Raw genomic sequence first — 17033 nt, forward strand, 5'->3', positions numbered from 1 at the left:
TTCAAAAACTGCTTTAAAAAAAAAATTTTCCTCACCACTGGTAGCCCGTTTGAGTCTGTACCTTAGTTCTTAAGCAACCAGCTCTATCAATAAGAATCTCTGTCCCAAAATTTTATTCTACATTACTATTCCAATACAGATCACCCACCAAAAAAGTATGTAGACATGTTATCAATATGAAAGAAGTATTTTTTTCTAAATTCTTTTCAAAGGAGTTCTCTCTTTTATGATCTGGGCCGGTGATTCTTTATCTTACGTTGAAATAAAAGACTTTTGCTGGAGGATCTCTAATTTTAAATTTAGGGATTAAGCTTCATGTATCGAAACTCTTACAGCTTTTCTTACCTAAGACCACCAAATTTCATAGATGGCCACTTTTTCCAGTCACCGTTTGCCTAACTTACATTATGAAATGGAATGAGCAACTTGATTCCAGTTATAATTTTTCACTTATATTAAGTGGCTAACTGTGATTGATGAATGCATTCTCTAAAGCACAAAGGAACACACAAACTGTAGGTGCACAATTTGCATCTCGGATCGTACAGTATTCTGGAACATGAAACTCTCTATTAAGGCCTTATTTAGAGATGCTTATCACAGGCCCAATTTCAATGAGCTATCCTTTAAGTGCTAATAAAGTTGAAGGTGTAACTTTCCAGGATTGCATAATGGACAACAGGAAAGACCAAAATGCCTTCTGAAAACCAAAATAAACGGATCTCTAAAGGTGGAATTTCAGAGACTGACAGATGGTAAAAGGAAGTGAGAAGTATCCTAATCAGTTCCATTTAAATCATGAGTGTCCAGCTAACAACCTCTGCCGGTGAGATAAAACTAATGTAATAATGTAAGAGTAACCGCTATATTAAAACAAAAATATCCTAAGCATAGACTGAACCCCTGTCCCCCACACCTCCTGCTCACTCAGTCTGTGTTTTAAATTCAAGGCTGCCCTATCAGAAAGAGGTCACTTAAGGATAGTTAACCTCAATGAAATACCCAGCACACTAATTCAAAAATAACCAAAACTATTGCCAAAGGGAAAAAATAAAGTGAGAAAGAGTTAACACCCTACTTAAGATGTTACCATGTTCTTTATTAGGGCAACAATTATCTACACTAACTTTACTGACAAGGCAATGATTACTGAAGCATAGAATAGTAATTATGTAGCAATATTTTTCACTTTAACAAAACATACTTGAAAATCTTTGTTAGGCTGCCAAATCTAATTTTAAAACTCAACCTACACATAAAACTACTCACCAGCTGGACTAAGAAGGGAGGGGGAAAAAAAAATACTGGTTCAGGGAAATGAAATTTGATTAAGAAAAAAAACTTTAATTAGTTGTCCATCAAAAAATTACATGGAAGTTTCAAGGCTAAACGAGGCTCGTGTTTCCTATATTACTATTATATTAACATATTAATAAATTGGTTGTTTCCCTATGCACGGCTGGGATTTTGGAAACTGCCACACTTGCATAAAGGTATGAGCATGAAGATTACAGAGAAATGTTAACAGAGAGCAAATAGCGAGGAGCAGACCACCCTTTAAGTAACAATAGTTTGCTGAATAGTAAAAACGGGGGTAAAAGGCTGGCAGTCCACTTCTCACAACAACCCCCCAAACAAAAAATGTGGAGTATTTGGGAAATGAGAGAAGTAATAATATATCAGCAAGGTATACACACGGACAAAAGAAAACACTTCCGATACTGCAACGTAAAGCAGTCACTCTACATTAAAATACTGGCAGTATTTTCTACGTAAGTATAAAATGTGCTGCAACTCTCTAAAATGCCTATTAACACAAAAGGAACGACCACTTTCACGCCATCCTGTATTTGAATAAACTACACTACAGATCTATGATAAACAACTCCTTGCAAAGCAAGCACATCCCTTGACAACTCTATCACCTTCCTCGCGCCTTAAGATACCGTCACAGAATGAACGTATACAACTTAAATTAAGCCTCCTGGGTGCTTCCCTTCCTCCCTCTCCGTGGAACACAAATACATTTTTTTAGGTTCCCATAAACTGACACCCAGCACCAGTAACTCACCCTATGTGAAAACTGTTTAATTTTGAAAATTCTAATAAGATGTGTTCAGGTTCGAAACGAAAAACTACCTTATAAGGGTATAAAAGACTGAAAGCAGGAAGCGGCTTTGACAAAACTAAGGAAGTTGCAGCGCGCTTGCTCACTGGGGGACTTTTTTGAGGCAAGAGAAGTAACACATGACATCTTTCTCTCAAATTAAACTGTGACTTGGTTGACCGGTAAGAACGTCGTGGGAGATGGAAAAGACCGGGGATCGAAAAGCAAGAGGAGGCGGGTGGTCAAATGAAAGACCCGCTCTAGGTTCCCATTTTCCGAGTCCGACTCTTCCCTTTCCCCACCCACACCCCGGGCAGAGTGTTGTCACGGCAATCTTGCAAAACCTACCAGGAGCGCTTCTCCTTCCTCGCTCCTCTGCCAGGCCAGTCCCCGCGCTCGATGCCCCGCGGTGCCCAAACCCACGGGCAGGAGGCGGCACGCGGGGAAAGGAGGGCCGGGCGCGCCGGGCTCCGCGACCACCCCAACGCGACCGCGGGCCCCGGGAAGGCGACCATCCCCGCAGCTCCGCGGGCGGCGCTGCCCACCGCGATGGGGGAAGGGCTGGGAGGGGTCGGGCGGAGGAGGCCGCTCCCCGGGGGCTTCTCGGCCCCTCGCACCCGCCCGGCTCCCAGAGGGTGAAGCGCGAGGGACGAGGGAGGCCGTAGCTCCGGGCCCCACCCCTCGCCAGCCGGCGGAGCCGGGGTGGACACAGCCGGCAGCGGCAACTCGCGGCACCGTTCATCTCCCGGCCTCCTGCCGGCCCCGCCATTTTCCTCCCTCCGCCTCAGTTTCCCCACCCCCGCCCATCAGCCCCCTTACCCCGTGCCACAGTCCACCACACAGGCCGGCAACCGTCCCGCCATCTTCCTCCTCGCCTGCTGCTGCCGCTGCCGCCGTCTGCTCCGTGCCGGTTGGGGCCAGGGATGGGCGGCGAGAGGTAGAGGCTATCTGACCATCCACGGCCAGGCCGCCCTCTCCGTCCGCGGGGTAGCCGGGAAGCCAAAGCAGTAGCGAGAGAGCAGCAGGTTCGGTCAGCGGCTACCACTTCCGCAACCCGGGCGGGCAGGCAGTCCCCGCCCTGCCCCGCCGCGGCCTCCTCCCCCTCTCTCTCCCCTCCTTCTCGCTCCTGCCCCCACCCTACAACTTCTTCCCCTCGCGCCGCCTTTCCCCGGGAAGCCAAGATGGCTGCCGGTGCCGACGCCCCGGCCAGGCCAGGCCCAGGCCGCGAGCGCTCCCCGTTCTGGCTCCGGGCGGGCGGGGCGAGAGAGCATGCGCAGTGAGGTGCGCCTCCGGCCGCCGCTCCGGTCCCGACGGTGAGGAAGTCCACTTCGGGTGTTCGTCCAGGTAGGGGCGGGGAAGTCGGCCCGAGCCTCCAAGTCTCCTTCTGAAGCTGGAAGGGGCTGATAGTTTCAGTTACTTCTGTGCTTGGTTGAGGGAGGGATGGGACCGCCTATCGCAGCCGCGAATATCTTTTCCGGTGCCCCGGGGAAAACGGCCTAATGGAAAACGTTGTCAGCGGTACACATCCTTTTTTTCTAACTTGAGGGGCTGCTTTTCCGCGTGGAAAAGAGCGATATCAGACCGAGGGTGAGCAGTCGGTGGAGGGTTGAACAAAGGCTTGCACCGTGGCTCCTCTGCCTTTGTGCGTTCTTTTTTTTTTTCGGTTACACTTGTGCGTTGTTAAAGCCTCGCGTGTTGCAAGCGTTACAACACGGTTTAGATTGCAGGCCCTCCGGAGGGCAGGTCTGTGCCCACGAGGAAGGCACACCTCCCGAGAATATGGTCTACGTAACATACTCTACACAAATACACCTTTTTGTTTGTTTGTTTGTTTGTTTTGCGGTACGCGGGCCTCTCACTATTGTGGCCTCTCCCGCTGCGGAGCACAGGCTCCGGACGCGCAGGCTCAGCAGCCATGGCTCACGGGCCTAGCCGCTCCGCGGCATGTGGGATCCTCCCGGACCGGGGCACGAACGTGCGTCCCCTGCATCGGCAGGCGGACTCTCAACCACTGCGCCACCAGGGAAGCCCCACAAATACACCTTTGGCGGCTTTGGACGATGACAAAGATTTCCCTCTGGAGTAGTTTAAGATTCTACTGTTCTACTTTTGCAGGATGAAACCAAAGGTTAAGGACCAAAATTTTTAATTAAAAAAAAAAAAAGCTAAAAACTGGAAAACCTGGAACAGTGGTTTTCAGACTTCTCAAAGTGTGCATGAGAATTACGTGGAAGGCTTGTTAAAGCACAGAATGCTGGGCCGTGAATTCTCTTGATGATTTGGTGTGGAGGGGGCCCTGGTAATGTGCATTTCTACCGAGTTCCCAGGGGATGGTCTGGGACCCGCCCGCCCCCCAACCTGGGAAAACTATAAAGTGAATAGATTTTTTCTCCACCAGGCTTACCTTCTGATAAACCATGTGGATGTGCTTATATGTGACTGAAATAGAAATATTTTTCCTCAGAAAGGATGTCTAATTACTCCAGAAGATTTAGACCAGCCTGGGGGATGGGGTATAGGTTTTTCATTCATCTGGCAGATGAGGATTGCTCACCCACTCGATTATGACAGGGACTCTGCTGACCCTAAATATTCCGTAGGCATAAAATAGATAAGGTCTCTGTGCTGTAGAGCTTACGGTTTAGTGGGGAAACATACAAATTGTGTTAAGAGCAATAGAAGTCAGAAAGCAGGGGGCTCTGAGAAATGGAGGGGAGTGGGAGAATGGGAGGGAGGTAGCAGGTAGGGGAGGCTTCTCTGACAAAGTGGCATTTAAAAGCTGAGCCCTGGAGGATAGTAGGAAATAGAGGAGAGGGTGAGGAAGAAGGGGAGCCCTCCAGGAAGTGGGAACAGCAGGAGTCAAGGCCCTGAGGTGAGAAAGAGCTTGGCTTCTTCCACAAATTGAAAGAAGACGCAAGTGATCAAAGTGAAGTGAGCCAGGGAAGACAGAATGGGAGATGAAACCTGAGAGAGAAGGAAGAATCAAATGATGCAAGGATTTGTGGACTTATCTAAGTGTCTTAAAATTTAGCCTGAAAGCTATTTGGAAGCCATCAAAGAGACTTAAGCAAGGAAGTGTTCTGGCTGCTTTGCAGGGAATGGATCCCACAGAGTAAAGAGTGCAGTGAATGGTCATATATCATACGTGATGCTGGCATTCAGGGATAGAAACGTGTGAGGAGTAGCATCTAGATGGGATTGGATATGTGCAAAGGAGACTTACTAAGGGGCGTCGTCATCATTACCATCAACTGGTGCCCAGCACATCCCCAGCTACTCACAGAAAATAAACAAATAATCCTCAGGGGAGGCTTTCCTCAGAGATTGTCTTACAAGAAGACAGACAGAGGTGATTCTTCGTTCAGATGCGTTGTTTTGTTTTTCCCTACATGTAGAAGATGCTATATGAGGATTCATTGCTGCCTTTTCCACCACCAGGTGTTTAAGGTCATTTGGGAGACCAGATGCCTAAAGATTGGCTCTGACAGAGGAGGGAGATGTGGCTTGGTTGCAGTAGAGCAAATGGTTGTTTTCAGCATCACAGATGGTCAGTCAGGACTAACGGGATCTTACCTAAGGGGTCCCGAGGACAGAGGTTAGGAACTTGAACTCAGGGAAGTTCTCACGCTCAGGGAAACCCATAGTGGTAGATCCTCACAAGGACTGTCCAAATGCTGGCCTTGGGTGGGTTGTCATGGAAGTAGTTACATCAGTGTTCAGAGACTAGAATGCTCCCACAGCCCAGGCAGGCAACATTATAAGTGAAGAGGGCTATGAGGAGGGTATGGCAACGCGGAGAGCCCACAGAAGACAGTAGAAAACTGTTGCTATGCGGGAATGTAGGCCTGGTGTTGCCAAAGCCTCCCTTTATTCAAGAAAAGTCAGAAATCTGTATTTGTATCTGTTGGTAACTAATTCTTTGAAGGCTGTATCTGACCTGTAGTCTGTCAGTTTTCAACGTTTGATTTGAGAGGCTGTTTAATGTTTACTTGTGTATTACATTCAAATATGAAGTTCATGTCAGTGCTAGGTGCTGTATCTCATTTCGTAGGCGTGAGGAACCCTGCCACAGTTTCTTTCACGTAGTCAGGACTGTCCTTCGTCTATAAGGCTGTGACTGTTAGAAGCGTTTGGAAGCTTGCAGCACTTATGAGAAGTGTCATTTGTGGAGGTTCCTCATAACGTCTGCCCCAGCGCTTTGCTTGCTCAACACCCCTTCTACTTCCTCCTTCCTACGTGCCACGTTGTCAGCGTCTGTACTTTGGAGGCACATCTGTCCAAAGCATTTCTGACCACCGTGTTTGCATATGCACCCCCTGCTTCCTGCCCATCCTTCTCCAAATACAGAGAAGCAGAATATGTCTGAACTAGAAGCCCTCTTGGAGATGATCTTGTAAGATGTGGAAAGGAAAGCAGTGGTGGATGGGTGGGGTTTGTTTCACTGCCCTAAATCCATTACTCCCTGGTAGCACCCTAATTTCCCTTTTAGTTCAGGTCAACCAGGTGCTTTCTTCTTGTTAGTTTCCAAGCCCAGTTCCCAGCCTTTCAAGCATTTGTGTGTCTTACAGTATCCTTCCAATAAATCCCCTTCTGCCTAAGTTAGCAGCAATCAGTTCCCATTACTTGCATCAAATTTAAGAACCCTAAGTGATACAGAAGACCAGAAAGTTTAAGTGATTTTCCCATTATCTTAGGCAAACTAGGGAACGGAGTCCAGACCAAAACCCAGTTCTGACCCCTTTTCAGGGCGCTTTAGTTATAATGCCACGAGCATTGTTTAATTTTGACTGATACACTGGTTACCAGTTACCATGAGATTTCCTAGGTCATTCCTGTGTCTTAAGGCCAGTTTAGCACATGTCTCTGAATCTTAAAATGTCCAAGAAATTCACATGTCACTCAATCTCCATTATTTTAAAGTGGGAAACATTATTATTTTTTTAAACATTATTATGTTTTTAAACATTATTATCTCAGCTTAGGTACTTGCTGCACGGGTGACTATTTGCAGGTTGGCAGACCAGTCAAATCTACAGAGAGCATTGATTAAAGCAGATAGATAAATGGTCAAGATAGATAAATGGTCAAGATGTCCATGCAGCCTAGTGGTCAGAGGGAATGATGGCTGTGAACTGTGGATTCTCCTTTCTCATGTTGTGTAATCTTAGATAACTTCGTATGTTGAGAGATCACTGAACTTGGAATCAAGAAACTTGAGTATGAGCTTTTTAAATTAATCTGTTTCTTCATCTATAAAAATGGCAGGAATACCTAACCCACAGGGTTGTTGTAAAGCTTAAATTTTTAAAAAAGCATATTACAAATTATAAAATGATTTTATGAACAGATCAAGAGGAATATGGTTGAATTATAAAGTAATGACTCTTTTACTTATTACTTATACAGATCTAAACATCCAAAAGTTGGTCCTCCTTTTCACAGAATTTATCTTGGGGCCTGTGTGCTTACTCTTTTAACGCTATCATCATGCAAAATATTTTTGGAAGGTTTCCTTTGAACTTGCCTTCAGAGCCTGTTGCACATTCCTTTAAATATTTTAATTGGTAACAAATCTTGGCCCTTTGTGGGTAGGTTTTATTTTTACAATTGGCTCAAAATTATTTTTTCAGAGCCAAGTCTAATGCATAAAATGGCCAATCAACTAGGGCTATGGTGGGTTGCTTTTTAAATTAATTGATTTGTTTATTTGTTTTTATTTTTGGCTGCATTGGGTCTTCGTTGCTGCGCACTGGCTTTCTCTAGTTGCGGCGAGCGAGGGCTACGCTTCGTTGCGGTGTGCGGGCTTCTTATTGCGGTGGCTTCTCTTGTTGTGGAGCACGGGCTCCAGGTCCATGGGCTTCAGTAGTTGTGGCTCGCGGGCTCTAGAGCGCAGGCTCAGTAGTTGTGGTGCACGGGCTCAGTTGCTCCACGGCATGTGGGAACTTCCCAGACCAGGGACTGAACCCGTGTCCCCTGCATTGGCAGGATTCTTTTTTTTTTTTTTTTAACATCTTTATTGGAGTATAATTGCTTTACAATGGTGTGTTAGTTTCTGCTTTATAACAAAGTATATCAGTTATACATATACATATGTTCCCATATCTCTTCCCTCTTGCGTCTCCCTCACTCCCAGCCTCCCTATCCCAGCCATCCAGGTGATCACAAAGCACCAAGCTGATCTCCCTGTGCTATACGGCTGCTTCCCACTAGCTATCTGTTTTACGTTTGGTAGTGTATATATGTCCATGACACTCTCTCACTTTGTCACAGCTTATCTTTCCCCTCCCCATGTCCTCAAATCCATTCTCTAGTAGGTCTGTGTCTTTATTCCCGTCTTACCCCTAGGTTCTTCATGACATTTTTTTTTCTTATGTTCCATATATATGTGTTAGCATACGGTATTTGTCTTTCTCTTTCTGACTTACTTCACTCTGTGTGACAGACTCTAGGTCCATCCACCACACTACAAATAACTCAATTTCATTTCTTTTTCTGGCTGAGTAATATTCCATTGTATATATGTGCCACGTCTTCTTTATCCATTCATCCGATGATGGACACTTAGGTTGTTTCCATCTCCTGGCTATTGTAAATAGAGCTGCAATGAACATTTTGGTACATGACTCTTTTTGAATTATGGTTTTCTCAGGGTATATGCCCAGTAGTGGGATTGCTGGGTCATATGGTAGTTCTATTTGTAGTTTTTTAAGGAACCTCCATACTGTTCTCCATATTGGCTGTACCAATTCACATTCCCACCAGCAGTGCAAGAGTATTCCTTTTCTCCATACCCTCTCCAGCATTTATTGTTTCTAGATTTTTTGATGATGGCCATTCTGACTGGTGTGAGATGATATCTCATTGTAGTTTTGATTTGCATTTCTCTAATGATTAATGATGTTGAGCATTCTTTCATGTGTTTGTTGGAAATCTGTATATCTTCTTTGGAGAAATGTCTATTTAGGTCTTCTGCCCATTTTTGGATTGGGTTGTTTGATTTTTTGTTATTGAGCTGCATGAGCTGCTTATAAATTTTGGAGATTAATCCTTTGTCATTTGCTTCATTTGCAAATATTTTCTCCCATTCTGAGGATTGTCTTTCCGTCTTGTTTATGGTTTCCTTTGCTGTGCAAAAGCTTTGAAGTTTCATTAAGTCCCATTTGTTTATTTTTGTTTTTATTTCCATTTCTCTAGGAGGTGGGTCAAAAAGGATCTTGCTGTGATGTATGTCATAGAGTGTCCTGCCTATGTTTTCCTCTAAGAGTTTGATAGTTTCTGGCCTTACATTTAGGTCTTTAATCCATTTTTAGCTTATTTTTGTATATGGTGTTAAGGAGTGTTCTAATCTCATACTTTTACATGTACCTGTCCAGTTTTCTCAGCACCACTTATTGAAGAGGCTGTCCTTTCTCCACTGTACATTCCTGCCTCCTTTAACAAAGATAAGGTGACCATATGTGCGTGGGTTTGTCTCTGGGCTTTCCATCCTGTTCCATTGATCTATATTTCTGTCTTTGTGCCAGTATCATACTGTCTGGATTACTGTAGCTTTGTAGTATAGTCTGAAGTCAGGGAGCCTGATTCCTCCAGCTCCGGTTTTCTTTCTCAAGATTGCTTTGGCTATTCGGGGTCTTTTGTGTTTCCATACAAATTGTGAAATTTTTTGTTCTAGTTCTGTGAAAAATGCCAGTGGTAGTTTGATAGGGATTGCATTGGATCTGTAGATTGCTTTGGGTAGTAGAGTCATTTTCACAATGTTGATTCTCCCAATCCTAGAACATGGTATATCTCTCCATCTATTTGTATCATCTTTAATTCCTTTCATCAATGTCTTATAATTTTCTCCATACAGGTCTTTTGTCTCCTTAGGTAGGTTTATTCCTAGGTGTTTTATTCTTTTTGTTGCAGTGGTAAATGGGAGTGTTTTCTTGATTTCACTTTCAGGTTTTTCATCATTAGTGTATAGGAATGCCAGAGATTTCTGTGCATTAATTTTGTCTCCTGCTACTTTACCAAATTCATTGATTAGCTCTAGTAGTTTTCTGGTAGCATCTTTAGGATTCTCTATGTATAGTATCATGTCATCTGCAAACAGTGACAGCTTTACTTCTTTTCCAATTTGGATTCTTTTTATTTCCTTTCCTTCTCTGATTGCTGTGGCTAAAACTTCCAAAACTATGTTGAATAAGAGTGGTGAGAGTGGGCAACCTTGTCTTGTTCCTGATCTTAGTGGAAATGCTTTCAGTTTTTCACCATTGAGGATGATGTTGGCTGTGGGTTTGTCATATATGGCCTTTATTATGTTGAGGAAAGTTCCCTGTGTGCCTACTTTCTGCAAGGTTTTTATCATAAATGGGTGTTGAGTTTTGTCGAAAGCTTTCTCTGCATCTATTGAGATGATCATATGGTTTTTCTCCTTCAATTTCTTAATATGGTGTATCACATTGATTGATTTGTGTATATTGAAGAATCCTTGCATTCCAGGAATAAACCCTACTTGATCATGGTGTATGATCCTTTTAATGTGCTGTTGGATTCTGTTTTGTACTATTTTGTTGAGGATTTTTGCATCTATATTCATCAGTGACATTGGCCTGTAGTTTTCTTTCTTTGTGACATCCTTGTCTCGTTTTGGTATCAGGGTGATGGTGTCCTCGTAGAATGAGTTTCAGCGTGTTCCTCCCTCTGCTATACTTTGGAAGAGTTTGAGAAGGATAGGCGTTAGCTCTTCTCTAAATGTTTGATAGAATTCGCCTGTGAAGCCATCTGGTCCTGGGCTTTTGTTTGTTGGAAAATTTTTAACCACAGTTTCAATTTCAGTGCTTTTGATTGGTCTGTTCATATTTTCTATTTCTTTCTGATTCAGTCTTGGCACGTTGTGCATTTCTAAGAATTTGTCCATTTCTTCCAGGTTGTCCATTTTATCGGCATACAGTTGCTTGTAGTCATCTCTCATGATCCTTTGTATTTCTGCACTGTCAGTTGTTACTTCTCCTTTTTAATTTCTAATTCTATTGATTTGAGTCTTCTCCCTTTTTTTCTCGATGAGTCTGGCTAATGGTTTATCAATTTTGTTTATCTTCTCAAAGAACCAGCTTTTGGTTTTATTGATCTTTGCTATCGTTTCCTTCATTTCTTTTTCATTTATTTCTGATCTGATTTTTATGATTTCTTTCCTTCTGCTATCTTTGGGGTTTTTTGGTTCTTCTTTCTCTAATTGCTTGAGGTGCAAGGTTAGGTTGTTTATTCGAGATGTTTCCTGCTTCTTAAGGTGGGCTTGTATTGCTATAAACTTCCCCCTTAGAACTGCTTTTACTGCATCCCACAGGTTTTGGGTCGTTGTGTCTCCATTGTCATTTGTCTCTAGGTATTTTTTGATTTCCTCTTTGATTTCTTCAGTGATCACTTCATTATTAAGTAGTATATTGTTTAGCCTCCATGTGTTTGTATTTTTTACAGATCTTTTACTGTAATTGATATCTAGTCTCATGGCGTTGTGGTCAGAAAAGATACTTGATACAATTTCAATTTTCTTAAATTTACCAAGGCTTGATTTGTGACCCAAGATATGATCTATCCTGGAGAATGTTCCATGAGCACTTGAGAAAAATGTGTATTCTGTTGTTCTTGGATGGAATGTCCTATAAATATCAATTAACTCCATCTCGTTGAATGTATCATTTAAAGCTTGTGTTTCCTTATTTATTTTCATTTTGGATGATCTGTCCATTGGTGAAAGTGGGGTGTTAAAGTCCCCAACTATGAATGTGTTACTATTTCCCATTTTATGGCTGTTAGTATTTGCCTGATGTATTGAGGTACTCCTACATTGGGTGCATAAATATTTACAATTGTTATATCATCTTCTTGGATCGATCCCTTGATCATTATGTTCTGTCCTTCTTTGTCTCTTCTAATAGTCTTTATTTTAAAGTCTGTTTTGTCTGATATGAGAATTGCTACTCCAGCTTTCTTTTGGTTTCCATTTGCATGGAATATCCTTTTCCATCCCCTTACTTTCAGTCTGTATGTGTCTCGAGGTCTGAAGTGGGTCTCTTGTAGACAGCATATATATGGGTATTGTTTTTGTATCCATTCAGCCAGTCTGTGTCTTTTGGTGGGAGCATTTACTTCTATTGAGATGATCATATGGTTTTTCTCCTTCAATTTGTTAATGTGGTTTATCACATGGATTGATTTGCGTATATTGAAGAATCCTTGCATTCCTGGAATAAACCCCACTTGATCATGCTGCATGATCCTTTTAATGTGCTGTTGGATTCTGTTTGCTACTATTTTGTTGAGGATTTTTGCATCTATGTTCATCAGTGATATTGGCCTGTAGTTTTCTTTCTTTGTGACATCCTTGTCTCGTTTTGATATCATGGTGTTGGTGGCCTCATAGAATGAGTTTGGGAGTGTTCCTCCCTCTGCTATATTTTGGAAGAGTTTGAGAAGGATAGGTGTTAGCTCTTCTCTAAATGTTTGATAGAATTCGCCTGTGAAGCCATCTGGTCCTGGGCTTTTGTTTGTTGGAAGATTTTTAATCACAGTTTCAATTTCAGTGCTTGTGATTGGTCTGTTCATATTTTCTATTTCTTTCTGATTCAGTCTTGGCACGTTGTGCATTTCTAAGAATTTGTCCATTTCTTCCAGGTTGTCCATTTTATCGGCATACAGTCGCTTGTAGTCATCTCTCATGATCCTTTGTATTTCTGCACTGTCAGTTGTTACTTCTCCTTTTTAATTTCTAATTCTGTTGATTTGAGTCTTCTCCCTTTTTTTCTCGATGAGTCTGGCTAATGGTTTATCAATTTTGTTTATCTTCTCAAAGAACCAGCTTTTGGTTTTATTGATCTTTGCTGTTGTTTCCTTCATTTCTGTTTCATTTATTTCTGATCTGATTTTTATGATTTCTTTCCTTCTGCTATCTTTGGGGTTTTTTGGTTCTTCTTTCTCTAATTGCTTGAGGTGCAAGGTTAGGTTGTTTATTCGAGATGTTTCGTGTTTCTTAAGGTAGGATTGTATTGCTATAAACTTCCCTCTTAGAACTGCTTTTCCTGCATCCCATATGTTTTGGGTCGTCGTGTCTACATTGTCATTTGTTTCTAGGTATTTTTTTATTTCCTCTTTGATTTCTTCCGTGATCACTTCATTATTGAGTAGTGTATTGTTTAGCCTCCATGTGTTTGTATTTTTTACAGATCTTTCCTTGTAATTGATATCTAGTCTCATAGTGTTGTGGTCGGAAAAGATACTTGATACGATTTCAATTTTCTTAAATTTACCAAGGCTTGATTTGTGACCCAAGATATGATCTATCCTGGAGAATGTTCCATGAGCACTTGAGAAAAATGTGTATTTTGTTGTTTTTCGATGGACTGTCCTATAAATATCAATTAAGTCCATCTTGTTGAATGTATCATTTAAAGCTATGTTTTCTTATTTACTTTCATTTTGGATGATCTGTCCATTGGTGAAAGTGGGGTGTTAAAGTCCCCTACTATGAATGTGTTACTGTCGATTTCCCATTTTTATGGCTGTTAGTATTTGCCTGATGTACTGAGGTGCTCCTATGTTGGATGCATAAATATTTACAATTGTTATATCTTCTTCTTGGATCGATCCCTTGATCATTATGTAGTGTCCTTCTTTGTCTCTTCTAATAGTCTTTATTTTAAAGTCTATTTTGTCTGATATGAGAATTGCTACTCCAGCTTTCTTTTGGTTTCCATTTGCATGGAATATCTTTTTCCATCCCCTTACTTTCAGTCTGTGTGGGTCTCTTGTAGACAGCATATATATGGGTCTTATTTTTGTATCCATTCAGCCAATCTGTGTCTTTTGGTGGGAGCATTTAGTCCATTTACATTTAAGGTAATTATTGATATGTATGTTTCCTATTCCCATTTTCTTAATTGTTTTGGATTCGTTATTGTAGGTCTTTTCCTTCTCTTGTGTTTCTTGCCTAGAGAAGTTCCTTTAGCATTTGTTGTTAAGCTGGTTTGGTGGTGCTGAACTCTCTCAGCTTTTGCTTTTCTGTAAAGGTTTTAATTTCTCCATCAAATCTGAATGAGATCCTTGCTGGCTAGAGTAATCTTGGTTGCAGGTTTTTCTCCTTCATCACGTTAAATACGTCCTGCCACTCCCTTCTGGCTTGCAGAATTTCTGCTGAAAGATCAGCTGTTAACTTTATGGGGATTCCCTTGTGTGTTATTTGTTGTTTTTCCCTTGCTGCTTTTAATATGTTTTCTTTGTATTTAATTTTTGATAGTTTGATTAATGTGTTTCTCCTTGGATTTATCCTGTATGGGAGTCTCTGTGCTTCCCGGACTTGGTTAACTATTTCCTTTCCCATGTTAGGAAAGTTTTCAACTATAATCTCTTCAAATATTTTCTCAGTCCCTTTCTTTTTCTCGTCTTCTTCTGGAACCCCTATAATTTGAGTGTTGGTGCATTTAATGTTGTCCCAGAGGTATCTGACACTGTCCTCAGTTCTTTTCATTCTTTTTTCTTTATTCTGCTCTGCAGTAGTTATTTCCACTATTTTATCTTCCAGGTCACTTTTCCGTTCTTCTGCCTCAGTTATTCTGCTATTGATCCCATCTAGAGTATTTTTCATTTCACTTATTGTGTTGTTCATCGTTGCTTGTTTCATCTTTAGTTCTTCTAGGTCCTTTTTAAATGTTTCTTGCATTTTGTCTATTCTATTTCTAAGATTTTGGATCATCTTTACTATCATTATTCTGAATCCTTTTTCAGGCAGACTGCCTATTTCTTCTTCATTTGTCACGTCTGGTGGGTTTTTATCTTGCTCCTTCATCTGCTGTGTCGTTTTCTGTCTTCTCATTTTGCTTATCGTACTGTGTTTGAGGTCTCCTTTTTGCAGGCTGCTGGTTCGTAGTTCCCGTTGTTTTTGGTGTCTGTCCCCAGTGGCTAAAGTTGGTTCAGTGGGTTGTGTAGGCTTCCTGGTGAAGGGGACTAGTGCCTGTGTTCTGGTGGATGAGGCTGGATCTTGTCTTTCTGGTGGGCAGGTCCATGTCTGGTGGTGTGTTTTGGGGTGTCTGTGGACTTATTATGATTTTAGGCAGCCTCTCTGCTAATGGATGGGGCTGTGTTCCTGACTTGCTAGTTGTTTGGCATAGGGTGTTCAGCACTATAGCTTGCTGGTCGTTGAGTGAAGTTGCGTATTGGTGTTGAGATGGAGATCTCTGGGTGATTTTCGCCGTTTGATATTATGTGCAGCTGGGAGGTCTCTTGTGGACCAGTGTCCTGAAGTTGGCTCTCCCACCTCAAGGGGACAGCACTGACTCCTGGCTGGAGCACCAAGAGCCTTTCATCCACACGGCTCAGAATAAAAGGGAGGAAAAGTAGAAAGAAAGAGAGAGAGAGAGAGAGAGGGAGGGAGGGAGGGAGGGAGGGAAGGGGAGAGAGAGAGAGACAGAGACAGAGAGACAGAGAGACAGAGAGCGAGAGAGAGAGAAAGAAAAAGAAAGAAGGAAGAAAGAAAGGATGAAAGAAAGGGGATAAAATGAAATAAAGTAAAATAAAGTTATTAAATAAAAAATAATTATTAAGAAAAAGAATGTTTTTAAAGAAGAAAAAAAAAAACCGGACAGATAGAACCCTAGGACACATGGTGAAAGCAAAGCTATACAGACAAGATCTCACACAGAAGCATACACATACACACTCACAAAAAAGAGGAAAAGGGGAAAAAATCATAAATCTTGCTCTCAAAGTCTGCCTCCTCAATTTGGGATAATTCATTGTCTATTCAGGTATTCCACAGATGCAGGGTACATCAAGTTGATTGTGGAGCTTTAATCCGCTGCTCCTGAGGCTGCTGGGAGAGATTTCCCTTTCTCTTCTTTGTTCTCACAGCTCCCAGGGGCTCAGCTTTGGATTTGGCCCCGCCTCTGCGTGTAGGTCGCCGGAGGGCGTGTGTTCTTCGCTCAGACAGGACGGGGTTGAAGGAGCAGCTGTCTCGGGGGCTCCGGCTCACTCAGGCCCGGGGGAGGGAGGGGTGCGGAAGCAGGGGGTGCCTGCGGCGGCAGAAGCCGGCGGGACGTTGCACCAGCCTGAGGCGCGCCGTGCATTCTCCGGGGGAAGTTGTCCCTGGATCCCGGAACCCTGGCAGTGGCGGGCTGCCCAGGCTCCCCAGAAGGGGTATGTGGAGAGTGACCTGTGCTCGCACACAGGCTTCTTGGTGGCGGCAGCAGCAACCTTAGCGTCTCATGCCCGTCTCTGGGATCCGTGCTTTTAGCCGGGGCTCGCGCCCATCTCTGGAGCTCCTTTAAGCAGCGCTCTTAATGCCCTCTCCTCGTGCACCAGGAAACAAAAGAGGGAAGAAAAAGTCTCTTGTGTCTTCGGCAGCTCCAGTCCTTTTCCCGGACTCCCTCCCCGCTAGTCGTGGTGCACTAACCCCCTGCAGGCTGTGTTCACGCCGCCAACCCCAGTCCTCTCCCGGCGCTCTGACCGAAGCCCGAGCTTCAGCTCCCAGCCCCGCCTGCCCCGGCGGGTGAGCAGACTAGCCTCTCGGGCTGGTGAGTGCCGGTCGGCCCTGATCCTCTGTGAGGGAATCTCTCCGCTTTGCCCTCCGCACCCCTGTTGCTGTGCCTTCCTCTGCGGCTCCGAAGCTCCCCACCTCCGCCACCTGCAGTCTCCGCCCGCGAAGGGGCTCCTAGTGTGTGGAAACCTTTCCTCCTTCACAGCTCCCTCCCACTGGTGCAGGTCCCGTCCCTATTCTTTTGTCTTTGTTTATTCTTTTTTCTTTTGCCCTACCCAGGTACGTGGTGGTGGTGGTGGTGGTGGTGGTGGTGGTGGTGGCGGGGGTTCTTGCCTTTTGGGAGGTCTGAGGTCTTCTGCCAGCATTCAGTAGGTGCTCTGTAGGAGTTGTTCCACGTGTAGATGTATTTCTGGTGTA

General features: G+C 43.4%; 2 protein-coding genes across 10 annotated transcripts in view; one reads left to right on the plus strand and one right to left on the minus strand.

Annotated features, from left to right (window-relative positions):
* Positions 1–3222, minus strand: part of ACTR3 (actin related protein 3) — a 57906-nt gene extending 54684 nt beyond the window's left edge. The window contains exon 1 of the mRNA XM_079923899.1: positions 2927–3222. Within this exon, the coding sequence (XP_079780025.1) occupies positions 2927–2970 (44 nt within the window). The 5' untranslated portion in view covers positions 2971–3222. The remainder of the gene's footprint in view (positions 1–2926) is intronic.
* Positions 3223–3228: 6 nt separating this feature from the next.
* The window catches only part of SLC35F5 (solute carrier family 35 member F5), a 184139-nt gene continuing 170334 nt past the window's right edge, over positions 3229–17033 (plus strand). For 7 of the 9 annotated variants that reach the window (XM_079923885.1, XM_079923898.1, XM_079923893.1 and 4 more), the window contains exon 1: positions 3229–3451. The gene's annotated coding sequence lies outside the window, so the exon portion shown is untranslated. The remainder of the gene's footprint in view (positions 3452–17033) is intronic. The other 2 variants (XM_079923896.1, XM_079923884.1) reach the window with 1 other exon arrangement.

The sequence above is a fragment of the Stenella coeruleoalba genome (genome assembly GCF_951394435.1).
Source record: "Stenella coeruleoalba genome assembly, chromosome: 6".
Taxonomy (NCBI): Eukaryota; Metazoa; Chordata; class Mammalia; order Artiodactyla; family Delphinidae; genus Stenella; species Stenella coeruleoalba.